This window comes from Nerophis lumbriciformis, linkage group LG32 (assembly GCF_033978685.3).
Source record: "Nerophis lumbriciformis linkage group LG32, RoL_Nlum_v2.1, whole genome shotgun sequence".
NCBI classification, from domain to species: Eukaryota; Metazoa; Chordata; class Actinopteri; order Syngnathiformes; family Syngnathidae; genus Nerophis; species Nerophis lumbriciformis.
Genome location: NC_084579.2, coordinates 8488033 through 8505679, shown reverse-complemented (window position 1 = coordinate 8505679; position 17647 = coordinate 8488033). Strand labels below are relative to the sequence as shown.

The window sequence follows — 17647 nt, the reverse complement described above, 5'->3', positions numbered from 1 at the left end:
ATAATTTGACCATTTTTATATTATTCACATTTATTTCATTCAAAAATATTAGGGCCACATTGATCACTTATATAAGGTTTTTAAAAATTTGAAGAGTAGAGTTGTATTTTTTCCCCATAAAAATACCTATTAATTTGAGAATTGTAATATTTTTTAAATGAAATAAATGTAATTTATATAAAAAATAGTAACATTTTTATTTTCATATTTTTTGTGAGAAACAAAAATACATTTTTGTGGGAAAAAAAATACAACTTTACTCTTCAAATTTTTAAAAACCTTATTTAAGCGATTAATGTGGCCCTAATATTTTTAGATAAAATAAATGTAATTTAAAAAATAGTCAAATGATTTTCATAACATTTTTTGTGAAAAAAAAAAAATACAATTATTGTTGAAATTTTTCACAACCTAATTTAAGTGTTGTTGTTGTTTACATTTTTAATAACCTTATATAAGTGATCAATGCAGTACTAATATTTTTAAATAAAAATAAATACATAAAAAAATTGTCAAATAATTACTGTAATAATATTTTGGGGGATAAAAAAATACAATTGTTAAAATTTTTCACAACCTAATTTAAGTGATCAATGCAGCTCTAATATTTTTTAAATGAAATTAATGTAATTAATAAAACATTTTAAAAATTATTATTTTCATAATATTTTTTTGTGAGAAAAAAAATACAAATTCTGTGGGAAAAAAATACAACTTTACTCTTCAAATTTTTAAAAACCTTATATAAGTGATTAATGTGGCCCTAATATTTTTAAATAAAATAAATGTAATTTAAAAAAATAGTCAAATTATTGTCATAACATTTTTGGTGAGGAAAAAAAATTAAATTATTGTTTAAATTTTTCACAACCTAATTTAAGTGATCAATGCAACCCTAATATTTTTAAATGAAATAAATGTAATTGATATAAAAAATAGTAAAAATTTTTATTTTCATATTTTTTGTGAGAAACAAAAATACATTTTTGTGGGAAAAAAATACAACTTTAGTCTTCAAATTTTTAAAAACCTTATTTAAGCGATTAATGTGGCCCTAATATTTTTAGATAAAATAAATGTAATTTAAAAAATAGTCAAATGATTTTCATAACATTTTTTGTGAAAGAAAAATACAATTATTGTTGAAAATTTTCACAACCTAATTTAAGTGTTGTTGTTGTTTACATTTTTAATAACCTTATATAAGTGATCAATGCAGTACAGTCCTAATATTTTTAAATACAAATAAATACATTAAAAAATTGTCAAATAATTACTGTAATAGTACTTTGGGGGAAAAAAATACAATTGTTTACATTTTTCACAACCTAATTTAAGTGATCAATGCAGCTCTAATATTTCTTTAAATGAAATTAATGTAATTAATAAAACATTTTAAAAATTATTATTTTCATAATATTTTTTTGTGAGAAAAAAAATACAAATTTTGTGGGGAAAAAATACAACTTTACTCTTCAAATTTGTGTGATTAATGTGGCCCTAATATTTTTAAATAAAATAAATGTAATTTAAAAAAATAGTCAACTTATTGTCATAACATTTTTGGTGAGGAAAAAAAATTAAATGATTGTTTAAATTTTTAATAACCTTGTGATCAATGCCGCCCTAATATTTTTAAATAAAATAAATGAAATTTAAAAATATAGTCAAATTATTTTCATAACATTTTGAATATTCTAATCTGAAGAGTATGTTTTTTGGGGGAATTTAAATCAAATTTAAGGCCACATTGAAAAAAGAAAATAACACGGCTAAAAGGGCAGCGTCGTAATATTAGCAAGAAAATAAGTGCATTAAAAAGTCATTAAAAATATATACATTTTTGGAGAATATTTACGAATAATTATTGTAATAGTATTTTTTGTGGGGAAAAAACACAATTTTATTCTTTACATTTTTTCCAACCTTATTTATTAAGTGATCAATGCAGCAGTAATATTTTTTTTTAAATAAAATAAATGTAATAAATAAAAATAAAATAAAAAGTTAAATTATTATAGTAATAATGTTTTGTGCAACTTAATTCTTTAAATTTTTCACAAACTAATTTAAGTGACCAGTGCAGCCCTAATAATTGTTTTTTTTTTTTAAATAAATGATACTTTAAAAAAAAAAAAACATTGTAAAAGTATATTTGTTTTTCACAACCTTATTTAAGTGATCAATGCAGCACGAATATTTTTAAATGAAATAAATGTTATAAATAAAAAAATTGGGAAATTATGATAATATTGTGTGAGAAAAAAATACAACTGTATTCTTTAAATTTTTTACAACCTTATAAGAAATACACATACCAAATAAAAAAATTTGTCAAACTAATATAGTAATCATATTTTTTGTGGTAAAAAAAAAAAAAATACAACTTTAATCTTTACATTTTTCACAACATTATTAAAGTGATAAATGCGGTCCTAATATTTTCAAGAGAAATACATGTAATAAATTTAAAAAATGGTCAAACTAATATTTTTTGTTGGAAAAAATAGAACTATTTTTAAAATCTTTCACAACCTAATTTAAGTGATCGATGCAGCCCTAATATTTTTAAATGAAATAAATTTAATACAAACAATTCTCAAATTAACATTGTAATGGTATTTTTATGGGGGAAAAATACAACTTTACTCTTCAAATTTTTAAAAACCTTATATATGTGATCAATGTGGGCCTAATATTTTAAAATGAAATAAATGTGAATAATATAAAAATGGTCAAATTATTATTTTCATAAAAACCTATATAAGTGATCAATGTGGCCCTAATATTTTTAAATGAAATAAATGTGAATAATATAAAAATGGTCAAATTATTATTTTCATAATATTTTTTGTGAGAAAAAAAATGCAATGTTTAAATTTTTAATAACCTTATATAAGTGATCAATGCAGTCCTAATATTTTTAAAATAAAAATAAAAATATAAAAAATTGTATAATTATTACTGTAATAATATTTTTGGGGAGAAAAAAAACCCAATTGTTTAAATTTTTCACAACCTAATTTAAGCGATCAATGCAGCTCTAATATTTTTAAATGAAATAAATGTAATTGATAAAAAAATAGCCCAATTATTATTTTCATAATATTTTTTGTGAGAAGAAAAATACAATGTTTAAATTTTTACTAACCTTATATAAGTGATCAATGCAGTCGTAATATTTTTTAAATAAAAATAAATATATAAAAAAATGTCAAATAATTACTGTAATAATATTTTTGGGGAGAAAAAAAAATTGTTTAAATTTTTCACAACCTAATTTAAGTGATCAATGCAACCCTAATATTTTTAAATGAAATAAATGTAATTGATATAAAAAATAGTAACATTTTTATTTTCATATTTTTTGTGAGAAAAAAAATACAACTTTACTCTTCAAATTTTTAAAAACCTTATACAAGTGATTAATGTGGCCCTAATATTTTTAGATAAAATAAATGTAATTTAAAAAATAGTCAAATGATTTTCATAAAATTTTTTGTGAAAAAAAAAATACAATTATTGTTGAAATTTTTCACAACCTAATTTAAGTGTTGTTGTTTACATTTTTAATAACCTTATATAAGTGATCAATGCAGTCCTAATATTTTTTAAATAAAAATAAATATATATAAAATTGTCAAATAATTACTGTAAAATATTTTTGGGGAGAAAAAAATACAATTGTTAAAATTTTTCACAACCTAATTTAAGTGATCAATGCAGCTCTAATATTTTTAAATGAAATAAATGTAATTAATAAAACATTTTTAAAATTATTATTTTCATAATATTTTTTGTGAGAAAAAAAATAAAAATGTTGTGGGGAAAAAATACAACTTTACTCTTCAAATTTTTAAAAACCGTATATAAGTGATCAATGCAACCCTAATATTTTTAAATGAAATAAATGTAATTGATATAAAAAATAGTAACATTTTTATTTTCATATTTTTTGTGAGAAAAAAAATACAACTTTACTCTTCAAATTTTTAAAAACATTATTTAAGTGATTAATGTGGCCCTAATATTTTTAGATAAAATAAATGTAATTTAAAAAATTGTCAAATGATTTTCATAACATTTTTTGTGAAAAAAAAAAAATACAATTATTGTTGAAATTTTTCACAACCTAATTTAAGTGTTGTTGTTGTTTACATTTTTAATAACCTTATATAAGTGATCAATGCAGTCCTAATATTTTTAAATAAAAATAAATACATAAAAAAATTGTCAAATAATTACTGTAATAATATTTTTGGGGATAAAAAAATACAATTGTTTACATTTTTTCACAACCTAATTTAAGTGATCAATGCAGCTCTAATATTTTTTAAATGAAATTAATGTCATTAATAAAACATTTTAAAAATTATTATTTTCATAATATTATTTTGTGAGAAAAAAAATACAAATTTTGTGGGAAAAAAATACAACTTTACTCTTCAAATTTTTAAAAACCTTATATAAGTGATTAATGTGGCCTTAATATTTTTAAATAAAATAAATGTAATTTAAAAAAATAGTCAAATTATTGTCATAACATTTTTGGTGAGGAAAAAAAATTAAATTGTTTAAATTTTTCACAACCTAATTTAAGTGATCAATGCAACCCTAATATTTTTAAATGAAATAAATGTAATTGATATAAAAAATAGTAAAATTTTTATTTTCATATTTTTTGTGAGAAAAAAAATACATTTTTGTGGGAAAAAAATACAACTTTACTCTTCAAATTTTTAAAAACCTTATATAAGTGATTAATGTGGCCCTAATATTTTCAGATAAAATAAATGTAATTTAAAAAATAGTCAAATGATTTTCATAACATTTTTTGTAAGAAAAAAATACAATTATTGTTTGAATTTTTCACAACCTAATTTAAGTGTTGTTGTTGTTTACATTTTTAATAACCTTATATAAGTGATCAATGCAGTCCTAATATTTTTAAATAAAAATAAATACATAAAAAAATTGTCAAATAATTACTGTAATAATATTTTTGGGGAGAAAAAAATACAATTGTTTACATTTTTCACAACCTAATTTAAGTGATCAATGCAGCTCTAATATTTTTTAAATGAAATAAATGTAATTAATAAAACATTTTAAAAATTATTATTTTCATAATAATTTTTTGTGAGAAAAAAAATACAAATTTTGTGGGAAAAAAATACAACTTTACTCTTCAAATTTTTTAAAAACCTTATATAAGTGATTAATGTGGCCCTAATATTTTTAAATAAAATAAATGTAATTTAAAAAAATAGTCAAATTATTGTCATAACATTTTTGGTGAGGAAAAAAAAATAAATTATTGTTTAAATTTTTCACAACCTAATTTAAGTGATCAATGCAACCCTAATATTTTTAAATGAAATAAATGTAATTGATATAAAAAATAGCAACATTTTTATTTTCATATTTTTTGTGAGAAAAAAAATACATTTTTGTGGGAAAAAAATACAACTTTACTCTTCAAATTTAAAAAAAACCTTATTTAAGTGATTAATGTGGCCCTAATATTTTTAGATAAAATAAATGTAATTTAAAAAATAGTCAAATGATTTTCATAACATTTTTTTGTGAAAAAAAAATACAATTATTGTTGAAATTTTTCACAACCTAATTTAAGTGTTGTTGTTTACATTTTTAATAACCTTATATAAGTGATCAATGCAGTCCTAATATTTTTAAATAAAAATAAATACATAAAAAATTGTCAAATAATTACTGTAATAATATTTTGAGGGATAAAAAAATACAATTGTTTAAAATTTTCCACAACCTAATTTAAGTGATTAATGCAGTTCTAATATTTTTTAAATGAAATTAATACAATTTTTTAAAAATTATTATTGTCATAATATTTTTTTGTGAGAAAAAAAAAACAAATTTTGTGGGAAAAAAATACAACTTTACTCTTCAAATTTTTAAAAACCTTATATAAGTGATTAATGTGTCCCTAATATTTGTAAATAAAATAAATGTAATTTCAAAAAATAGCCAACTTATTGTCATAACATTTTTGGTGAGGAAAAAAATTAAATTATTGTTTAAATTTTTAATAACCTTGTGATCAATGTTCGCCTTAATATTTTTAAATAAAATAAATGAAATTAAAAAAAAATAGTCAAATAATTTTCATGACATTTTTTGTGAGAAAAAAATAATTGTTTACATTTTTAATAACCTTATATAAGTGATAAATATTTTTAAATAAAAACAATGTAATAAATAAAAAGTCAAATGAATTAAAATGAGCCATGTTGGCACCCTTATTATAAACTGCTACTGAGGGTAGTCGGTGTCAACATAAACACACCCCAGCTTGCTGGTGATGAGAAAGAAAAAGATTGTAAAGATAAAAAAGTGTGTAGGCGTGTTATTTGGCATCTTTACACCTTCTGCTAACATGAGAATGAACAGTTTGTATTTTCCACAAAGTAAGTCTCCTGTTGGATCATATTGCACACATGGAGTAGACTGACAGTGTAAACCGTGTTGACTCTAGAACCCTGCCCTCAACCCGCCCGCTCCGCGTCCAGTCCCTTTGGCGTGGAGAGAAGTCCCGCCCTGCCCAGAGCGTCAGGACTTGAAGACGTGCACGGCGCGCACCACGTACTGCCGGCAGATGGGACACTCGTTCATGCGCTTGCCGCACTTGGTGCAGGTGACCATGTGACCGCACTCCAGCAGCACGCAGTCGATGACGGCGTCCATGCAGATGCGACACAGGTTGTCGTCGGAGGACAGCGGGCCTTTCACGCCGTCTGCGGGCGAGAACGCACGCCGTTTTAAAAAAACGTCCGCCATCAGGAATCTTAATGGCGGCGGTTGTTGGATGAGGACGACATGAGATGGAGAAGGAAACATCTTACCTGCGTCTGCACTCTGGCACACGGCTGGAGGACACGCCACCACTTGGGAGACACATAAGAGAAGGCGGAGTTTAGAGACACATTTGTGCGTCCGCACCTGTCACAATGTCACTCATTTATCACCCCAGTGACCTTTTTGTGGCCCTAAACCAGTGCAGTAGGAAGGGCATTCATTTGGCCCCATTTGTTGCCCTTTACTTGACACATGAAACGTGACGAATTAGGCCAGATGGTTCCTTTTTCCACCAAGTACCACCTCAGAAAAAACCTAGCTCTCCAAGTCCCACCTTAATGACAACATTAAAATACAGTAGTGTAGTAGGCCTAAGTATTCATCAAGTACCACCATAATGACAACATTAAACAAAGTAGTATAGTAGACCTAAGTATTCATTAAGTACCACCATAATAACATTAAATACAGTAGCATAGTAAACCTAAGTATTCATCAAGTACCACCATAATGACATTAAAATACAGTAGTGTAGTAGACTTAAGTATTCATCAAGTACCACCATAATGACAACATTAAAATACAGTAGTGTAGTAGACCTAAGTATTCATCAAGTACCACCATAATGACCAGCATTAAAATACAGTAGTGTTGTAGAACTAAGTATTCATCAAGTACCACCATAATAACAACATTAAAATACAGTAGTGTAGTAGACCCAAGTATTCATTAAGTACCACCATAATGACAACATTAAAATACAGTAGTGTAGTAGACCTAAGTATTCATCAAGTACCACCATAATGACAACATTAATATACAGTAGTGTAGTAGACCTAAGTATTCATCAAGTACCACCATAATGACAACATTAATATACAGTAGTGTAGTAGACCTAAGTATTCATTAAGTACACCGTAATGACCAACATTAAATACAGTAGTGTAGTAGACCTAAGTATTCATCAAGTACCACCATAATGACAACATTAAATACAGTAGTGTAGTAGACCTAAGTATTCATCAAGTACCACCATAATAACATTAAATACAGTAGCGTAGTAAACCTAAGTATTCATTAAGTACCACCATAATGACCAGCATTAAAATACAGTAGTGTAGTAGAACTAAATATTCATCAAGTACCACCATAATGACATTAAAATACAGTAGCATAGTAGACTTAAGTATTCATTAAGTACCACCATAATGACAACTATTAAAATACAGTAGTATAGTAGACCTAAGTATTCATTAAGTACCACCATAATGACAACATTAAAATACAGTAGTGTGGTAGACCTAAGTATTCATTAAGTACACCATAATGACAACATTAAAATACAGTAGTGTAGTAGACCTAAGTATTCATCAAGTACCACCATAATGACAACATTAAAACACAGTGGTGTAGTAAACCTAAGTATTCATCAAGTACCACCATAATGACAACATTACAGTAGTGTAGTAGACCTAAGTATTCATCAAGTACCACCATAATGACAACATTAAAATACAGTAGTGTAGTAGACCTAAGTATTCATCAAGTACCACCATAATGACAACATTAAAATACAGTGGTGTAGTAGACCTAAGTATTCATCAAGTACCATCATAATGACAACATTAAATACAGTAGTGTAGTAGACCTAAGTATTCATCAAGTACCACCATAATGACAACATTAAAATACAGTAGTGTAGTAGACCTAAGTATTCATCAAGTACCACCATAATGACAACATTAAAATACAGTAGTGTAGTAGACCTAAGTATTCATCAAGTACCACCATAATGACAACATTAAAATACAGTAGTGTAGTAGACCTAAGTATTCATCAAGTACCACCATAATGACAACATTAAATACAGTAGTGTAGTAGACTTAAGTATTCATTAAGTACCACCATAATGACAACATTAAAATACAGTAGTGTAGTAGACCTAAGTATTCATTAAGTACACCATAATGACAACATTAAAATACAGTAGTGTAGTAGACCTAAGTATTCATCAAGTACCACCATAATGACAACATTAAATACAGTAGTGTAGTAGATCTAAGTATTCATTAAGTACCACCATAATAACATTAAATACAGTAGCGTAGTAAACCTAAGTATTCATTAAGTACCACCATAATGACCAGCATTAAAATACAGTAGTGTAGTAGAACTAAATATTCATCAAGTACCACCATAATGACATTAAAATACAGTAGCATAGTAGACTTAAGTATTCATTAAGTACCACCATAATGACAACTATTAAAATACAGTAGTATAGTAGACCTAAGTATTCATTAAGTACCATCATAATGACAACATTAAAATACAGTAGTGTAGTAGACCTAAGTATTCATTAAGTACGACCATAATGACAACATTAAATACAGTAGTGTAGTAGACCTAAGTATTCATTAAGTACCACCATAATGACAACATTAAATACAGTAGTGTAGTAGACCTAAGTATTCATCAAGTACCACCATAATGACAACATTAAAATACAGTAGTGTAGTAGACTTAAGTATTCATTAAGTACCACCATAATGACAACATTAAAATACAGTAGTATAGTAGACCTAAGTATTCATTAAGTACCACCATAATGACAACATTAAAATACAGTAGTATAATAGACCTAAGTATTCATTAAGTACCACCATAATCCATCCATCCATCCATTTTCTACCGCTTATTCCCTTTGGGGTCGCGGGGGGCGCTGGAGCCTATCTCAGCTACAATCGGGCGGAAGGCGGGGTACACCCTGGACAAGTCGCCACCTCATCGCAGGGCTACCACCATAATGACCTACATTAAAATACAGTAGTGTAGTAGACCTAAGTATTCATCAAGTACCACCATAATGACAACATTAAAACACAGTGGTGTAGTAAACCTAAGTATTCATCAAGTACCACCATAATGACAACATTACAGTAGTGTAGTAGACCTAAGTATTCATCAAGTACCACCATAATGACAACATTAAAATACAGTAGTGTAGTAGACCTAAGTATTCATCAAGTACCACCATAATGACAACATTAAAACACAGTGGTGTAGTAAACCTAAGTATTCATCAAGTACCACCATAATGACAACATTACAGTAGTGTAGTAGACCTAAGTATTCATCAAGTACCACCATAATGACAACATTAAAATACAGTAGTGTAGTAGACCTAAGTATTCATCAAGTACCACCATAATGACAACATTAAAATACAGTGGTGTAGTAGACCTAAGTATTCATCAAGTACCATCATAATGACAACATTAAATACAGTAGTGTAGTAGACCTAAGTATTCATCAAGTACCACCATAATGACAACATTAAAATACAGTAGTGTAGTAGACCTAAGTATTCATCAAGTACCACCATAATGACAACATTAAAATACAGTAGTGTAGTAGACCTAAGTATTCATCAAGTACCACCATAATGACAACATTAAAATACAGTAGTGTAGTAGACCTAAGTATTCATCAAGTACCACCATAATGACAACATTAAAATACAGTAGTGTAGTAGACCTAAGTATTCATCAAGTACCACCATAATGACAACATTAAATACAGTAGTGTAGTAGACCTAAGTATTCATCAAGTACCATCATAATGACAACATTAAAATACAGTAGTGTAGTAGACCTAAGTATTCATTAAGTACGACCATAATGACAACATTAAATACAGTAGTGTAGTAGACCTAAGTATTCATTAAGTACCACCATAATGACAACATTAAATACAGTAGTGTAGTAGACCTAAGTATTCATCAAGTACCACCATAATGACAACATTAAAATACAGTAGTGTAGTAGACTTAAGTATTCATTAAGTACCACCATAATGACAACATTAAAATACAGTAGTATAATAGACCTAAGTATTCATTAAGTACCACCATAATCCATCCATCCATCCATTTTCTACCGCTTATTCCCTTTGGGGTCGCGGGGGGCGCTGGAGCCTATCTCAGCTACAATCGGGCGGAAGGCGGGGTACACCCTGGACAAGTCGCCACCTCATCGCAGGGCTACCACCATAATGACCTACATTAAAATACAGTAGTGTAGTAGACCTAAGTATTCATCAAGTACCACCATAATGACAACATTAAAACACAGTGGTGTAGTAAACCTAAGTATTCATCAAGTACCACCATAATGACAACATTACAGTAGTGTAGTAGACCTAAGTATTCATCAAGTACCACCATAATGACAACATTAAAATACAGTAGTGTAGTAGACCTAAGTATTCATCAAGTACCACCATAATGACAACATTAAAACACAGTGGTGTAGTAAACCTAAGTATTCATCAAGTACCACCATAATGACAACATTACAGTAGTGTAGTAGACCTAAGTATTCATCAAGTACCACCATAATGACAACATTAAAATACAGTAGTGTAGTAGACCTAAGTATTCATCAAGTACCACCATAATGACAACATTAAAATACAGTGGTGTAGTAGACCTAAGTATTCATCAAGTACCATCATAATGACAACATTAAATACAGTAGTGTAGTAGACCTAAGTATTCATCAAGTACCACCATAATGACAACATTAAAATACAGTAGTGTAGTAGACCTAAGTATTCATCAAGTACCACCATAATGACAACATTAAAATACAGTAGTGTAGTAGACCTAAGTATTCATCAAGTACCACCATAATGACAACATTAAAATACAGTAGTGTAGTAGACCTAAGTATTCATCAAGTACCACCATAATGACAACATTAAATACAGTAGTGTAGTAGACCTAAGTATTCATCAAGTACCATCATAATGACAACATTAAAATACAGTAGTGTAGTAGACCTAAGTATTCATTAAGTACGACCATAATGACAACATTAAATACAGTAGTGTAGTAGACCTAAGTATTCATTAAGTACCACCATAATGACAACATTAAATACAGTAGTGTAGTAGACCTAAGTATTCATCAAGTACCACCATAATGACAACATTAAAATACAGTAGTGTAGTAGACTTAAGTATTCATTAAGTACCACCATAATGACAACATTAAAATACAGTAGTATAGTAGACCTAAGTATTCATTAAGTACCACCATAATGACAACATTAAAATACAGTAGTATAATAGACCTAAGTATTCATTAAGTACCACCATAATCCATCCATCCATCCATTTTCTACCGCTTATTCCCTTTGGGGTCGCGGGGGGCGCTGAAGCCTATCTCAGCTACAATCGGGCGGAAGGCGGGGTACACCCTGGACAAGTCGCCACCTCATCGCAGGGCTACCACCATAATGACCTACATTAAAATACAGTAGTGTAGTAGACCTAAGTATTCATCAAGTACCACCATAATGACAACATTAAAACACAGTGGTGTAGTAAACCTAAGTATTCATCAAGTACCACCATAATGACAACATTACAGTAGTGTAGTAGACCTAAGTATTCATCAAGTACCATCATAATGACAACATTAAAATACAGTAGTGTAGTAGACCTAAGTATTCATCAAGTACCACCATAATGACAACATTAAAATACAGTGGTGTAGTAGACCTAAGTATTCATCAAGTACCATCATAATGACAACATTAAATACAGTAGTGTAGTAGACCTAAGTATTCATCAAGTACCACCATAATGACAACATTAAAATACAGTAGTGTAGTAGACCTAAGTATTCATCAAGTACCACCATAATGACAACATTAAAATACAGTAGTGTAGTAGACCTAAGTATTCATCAAGTACCACCATAATGACAACATTAAAATACAGTAGTGTAGTAGACCTCTAAAATACGGACTACTTGTTGCTAGGCAGAATATGTTATGTTCCACTTTAAGGATTATTCCTACTTGAATGATTGCTGTGTATTAAGTATAGTACTTTATAATTATAAGTAGTATTTACCTGCAGTAATGCTGACATTTCCGACTGCAGAAAGAGGGGGAAAAAAGCATTAGTCACACATTAGTGGTCTCAGTAATATGACATCACAATCAGAACGGCCGCCTACTGGACTTCCTGTTCTGCTCGTTCTCCCTGTAGAGTCGATGCACTCGCTCCAGCAGCTCCCACTTCTCGCAGCAGCCCGAGTAGTTGACAAAGTTCCTGGCCAGGATCTCCTTGAGCTGACGCACCGACAGCTTCTCGATGGCGTCCTCGTTGTCCAAGTCGGACAGCGAGGCCCGGATCCTCCTCTGCGTCGCCGGGCTGACCTGCCGGGACGGGACAGGAAGTAGACTTATATGGTCTGTGCGGAGCGTCCGGGTCGTGGAAATAGGAGGAAGGCGTCGTACTTCCATGATAGTTTCTGTGTTGTCCAGATTGAGGAGGGAGGCTGTGGGCGTGTCTTCCTGCTCCTGCAATACAGCATCAGCATTAAAGCTGCAGTCGCTAACAACTTCCTGTCTACAAACCCCGTTTCCATATGAGTTGGGAAATATAAACGGAATACAATGATTTGCAAATCCTTTTCAACCCATATTCAATTGAATGCACTACAAAGACAACATATTTGGCGCAACACGCGCCAAAGTAGTTGGGAAAGGGCATGTTCACCACTGTGTTACATCACCTTTTCTTTTAACAACACTCAATAAACGATTGGGAACTGAGGAAACTAACTGTTGAAGCTTTGAAAGTGGAATTCTTTCCCATTCTTGTTTTATGTAGAGCTTCAGTCGTATTTTACGCTTCATAATGCGCCACACATTTTCGATGGGAGACAGGTTCTGGACTGCAGGCGGGACCAGGAAAGCACGTGCTGAATGTATATTTACATCAAACACAATTCATATGGAAACGGGGTTAGTACTTTTTATCCACACATCAAGACATCATCAGAGCTAATTGTGAATAATTGGAATAGAATCAATTGTGCCTGTACAGACATTTTCTTAAGAGTGAAAAACTACAAAAATACAAAATAAAAAACAATTTAAAGACTAACTTTGCAGATGTTTTTTTAATATTGTATATTTTTTTCCTTCTTCTTAGAATTTTTACACATTTTATATAAACATAAGCCAAAATACATTTCCCTTACTAAAGTAATAATATTAATATGGATAATATAATTAATAATACAAATAATAATACATTAATTGCTGGTATGGCTTAGCGGGTAAAACACTTTTCTTCGAATTGTGTCAAGGTTTTATGAACAATGAAAAAGTAATAATAATAATAATACAACATTTAAATATGTCTCCAAAAAATCTGGTGTCACTATAATTGTGCAAGTTTAAAAAAATAAAAATTTTTTTTTTTTTTAATTGTACAGAGCCCCTAAAGGGACATGGGAATTAAAAAAAAGAAAGTTCGACATTTATCTCGTGCGCAAGAGAAAGTTTCTCCTGCGCACGAGATACATGTCTAAAAAATAAAAAAAATAAAAAAATAATACTTTTTAAAACAATTTTTTTTTATAACTTTATAAAAAGTTTTCTCAAGAGATAGTTTCTCGTGCGCACGAGATACATGTCTAAAAAAAATACAAAAAATAAAATAAAATTATAAAAAATTTTTTTCCCCCCATGTCCCTTTAGGGGCTCTGTAAAATTGTGTCAAAGGTCAGTTTAATTAATAATGAGAAGAATAAAAATAACATTATTATTATTTAAATTGTCTCTTCATAAAATATGGTGTTGGTATAATTTTGCAAATTAGAAAATATGTTTTTCCTTAAATTGTACCAAGGTCAGTTTCAGAAATAATACATAATAATAATTATTATTATTATATTAATAACAAAATAAGAAAACATTCAAGCAAAAAAAATCTTCAAATTGTGTCAAGATCATTTTAATTTATTTAAATAATTAGAAAATTATGTCAGGGTTATTTTTAATAATAATATTAATAATACACTTTTATTACAATATTTAAATATTTATTTAAAAAAATCTGGTGCTACTATAATTGTGCAAGTTTAAAAAAGGTCAGTTTAATTAATAATTATAAAAATAAAAATAACATTATTATTATTTAAATTGTCTCTTCATAAAATATGGTGTTGGTATAATTTTGCAAATGAGAAAATATGTTTTTCCTTAAATTGTACCAAGGTCAGTTTCAGAAATAATAAATAATAATAATTATTATATTAATAACAAAATAAGAAAACATTCAAGCAAAAAAATCTTCAAATTGTTTCAAGATCATTTTAATTTATTTTAATAACAATTAGAAAATTGTGTCAAGGTTATTTTTAAATAACAATATTAATACACTTTTTTTTTTTTTTTTTTTTTACAATATTTAAACATCTATAAAACAATCTGGTGCTACTATAATTGTGCAAATTTAAAAAAGGTCAGTTTAATTAATAATGATAACAATAAAACATTATTATTATTTAAATCGTCTCTTTATAAAATATGGTGTTGGTATAATTTTGCAAATGAGAAAATATGTTTTCCCTTAAATTGTACCAAGGTCAGTTTCAGAAATAATAAATAATAATAATTATTATTATATTAATAACAAAATAAGAAAACATTCAAACAAAAAAATCTTCAAATTGTGTCAAGATCATTTAAATGCATTTTAATAAAAATTGGAAAATTGTGTCAGGGTTATTTTTAATAATAATAATATTAATAATACACTGTTATTACAATATTTGAATATTTATTTAAAAATCTGGTGCCGCTATGATTGTGCAAGTTTAAAAAAGGTCAGTTTAATTAATGAGAATAATAATAATAACAACATTATTATTATTTAAATAGTCTCTTCATAAAATATGGTGTTGGTATAATTTTGCAAATGAGAAAATATGTTTTTCTTTTAATTGTACCAAGGTCAGTTTCAGAAATAATAATAATAATAATAATAATAATAGTAATAATAATAATAATAGTAATAATAATAATAATAATAATTATTATTATTATTATATTAATAACATAAAAAAACATTCAGGCAAAAAAATCTTCAGATTGTGTCAAGAAAGATGATTTAAATTTATTTTAATAACAATTAGAAATTTGTGTCAGGGTTATTTTTAATAACAATATTAATAATACACTTTTATTACAATATTTAAATATTTATTTAAAAAACCTGGTGTTACTATGATTGTGCAAGTTTAAAAAAGGTCACTTTAATTAATAATGATAATAATAATAATAATAATAATATTATTATTTAAATAGTCCCTTCATAAAATATGGTGTTCGTATGATTTTGCAACTGAGAAAATAGGTTTTCCTTAAATATTACCAAGATCAGTTTCAAAAATAATAATATTAATAATAATTATTATTACAATAATAACAAAATAAAAAAACATTCAAGCAAAAAGTCTTCAAATTGTGTCAAGATAATTTTGATTTATTTGAATAACAATTACAAAATTGTGTCAGGAATATTTTTAAGAATAACAATATTAATAATACACTTTTATTTCAATATTTATTAAAACATCTGGTGCCGCTATGATTGTGCAAATATAAAAAAAAAGAAGGTTTTCTTTAATTGTGTCAAAGTCAATTTAGTTAATAATAACAATGTGATTAAATTAATATTATTATTACTTAAATAGTCCCTTTATAAAAACAGTTGGTGTGATTTGTCAAACAAGAAAATATGTTTTTTCTCAAATTGCATCAAGGTCATTTTAATAATAACTAACAACCATTTGTTATTTTTTAAATATTATTATTCATAATATAGTTTCTTTAAATCAGGTGTACAATTGTTCAAGTAAAAGAAAATGTTCAAATTGTGTCAAGATCATTTTAAATGATAATTAATCTATCGTATTCATTAATAAATTGTCAAGGTCAGTTTCAATGACACACACACAAAATAGTTATATATGGTATAAATAAGGTTGTTATACTTTTGTATTGTAAAAGAAATCTTCAAATTGGGCCAAAGTCATTTTCAAAGTCCAAGAAGCCAATCCAAACTTTCTAAAATCAACAACATCAATGATTTGGACTTGAAGGTGGACCACCTTCCAAATTATTCAGCCTGACTGAAGTCATCCTTGACTTTATCAAACAATTTCCTTCCAGCTCAATATGACTTTCAGTGTGACAAAAATGATTTTACAAAGAGTGGAGTTATGTCGTACAAGAAGAAGATGAATTTAAGCACCAAGTCCTTGACTTGTGCTGGATAATGAATCTCTTTCATTGTGGAGGTCAGGAATTAGGAGACTAAATGAGTGAATAATATCATAAATTCAGTGTTAGTATACTTGATTAAAAATGTTGAAGTGTGTGTGTGTATGTAGTCTATTTTGGTTTCACAGCACATTCCTCCTCCATCTTCCTCCAAAGTGTTAATAATGCATCCATTGGTGTCGCGGTGCAAGACGTGTGTCCTCGACTGGCGTTACTCAAACTCCTCCGAGACAAAACTGTCACCAGCAAAGAGACCAAACTGGCTTTTTGGGGTTTTTTCCCCTCACAACATCTATCCAAACGTGTGAAAGTGCAAAAACAACAACAACTCTGATGGTAAATTATTCAAGGTTTTAAGGCGTTACTATTTTTCACTTCCTGGACACAACATTACGCACACCTGCACGACCTAATCACATTCATTACAAGATCGACTGTATACTACCCTCTATTGTTTTTACAGTTTTTCCTCCTGAGATTTATGATTGGGCAAATTCTGCCTAGAAACAAGTGACAGTAATGCAAATCATTACCTTAGTTAAATTTTAGTTATCTTTTACTAATTCATATATGCACGGTATGTATATATATATATATATATATATATATATATATATATATATATATATATATATATATATATATATATATATATATATGTA

General features: G+C 27.9%; 1 protein-coding gene across 1 annotated transcript in view; it reads right to left on the bottom strand.

The window, feature by feature from the left end:
• Window positions 1–6093: 6093 nt before the first annotated feature.
• The window catches only part of rnf34b (ring finger protein 34b), a 38076-nt gene continuing 26522 nt past the window's right edge, over window positions 6094–17647 (bottom strand). Inside the window, exons 4-8 of the mRNA XM_061927124.1 lie at window positions 13146–13208; window positions 12863–13064; window positions 12757–12780; window positions 6882–6923; window positions 6094–6773 (exon numbers count right to left, since the gene is read on the bottom strand). Of these exons, the coding sequence (XP_061783108.1) occupies window positions 6589–6773; window positions 6882–6923; window positions 12757–12780; window positions 12863–13064; window positions 13146–13208 (516 nt within the window). The 3' untranslated portion in view covers window positions 6094–6588. The remainder of the gene's footprint in view (window positions 6774–6881; window positions 6924–12756; window positions 12781–12862; window positions 13065–13145; window positions 13209–17647) is intronic.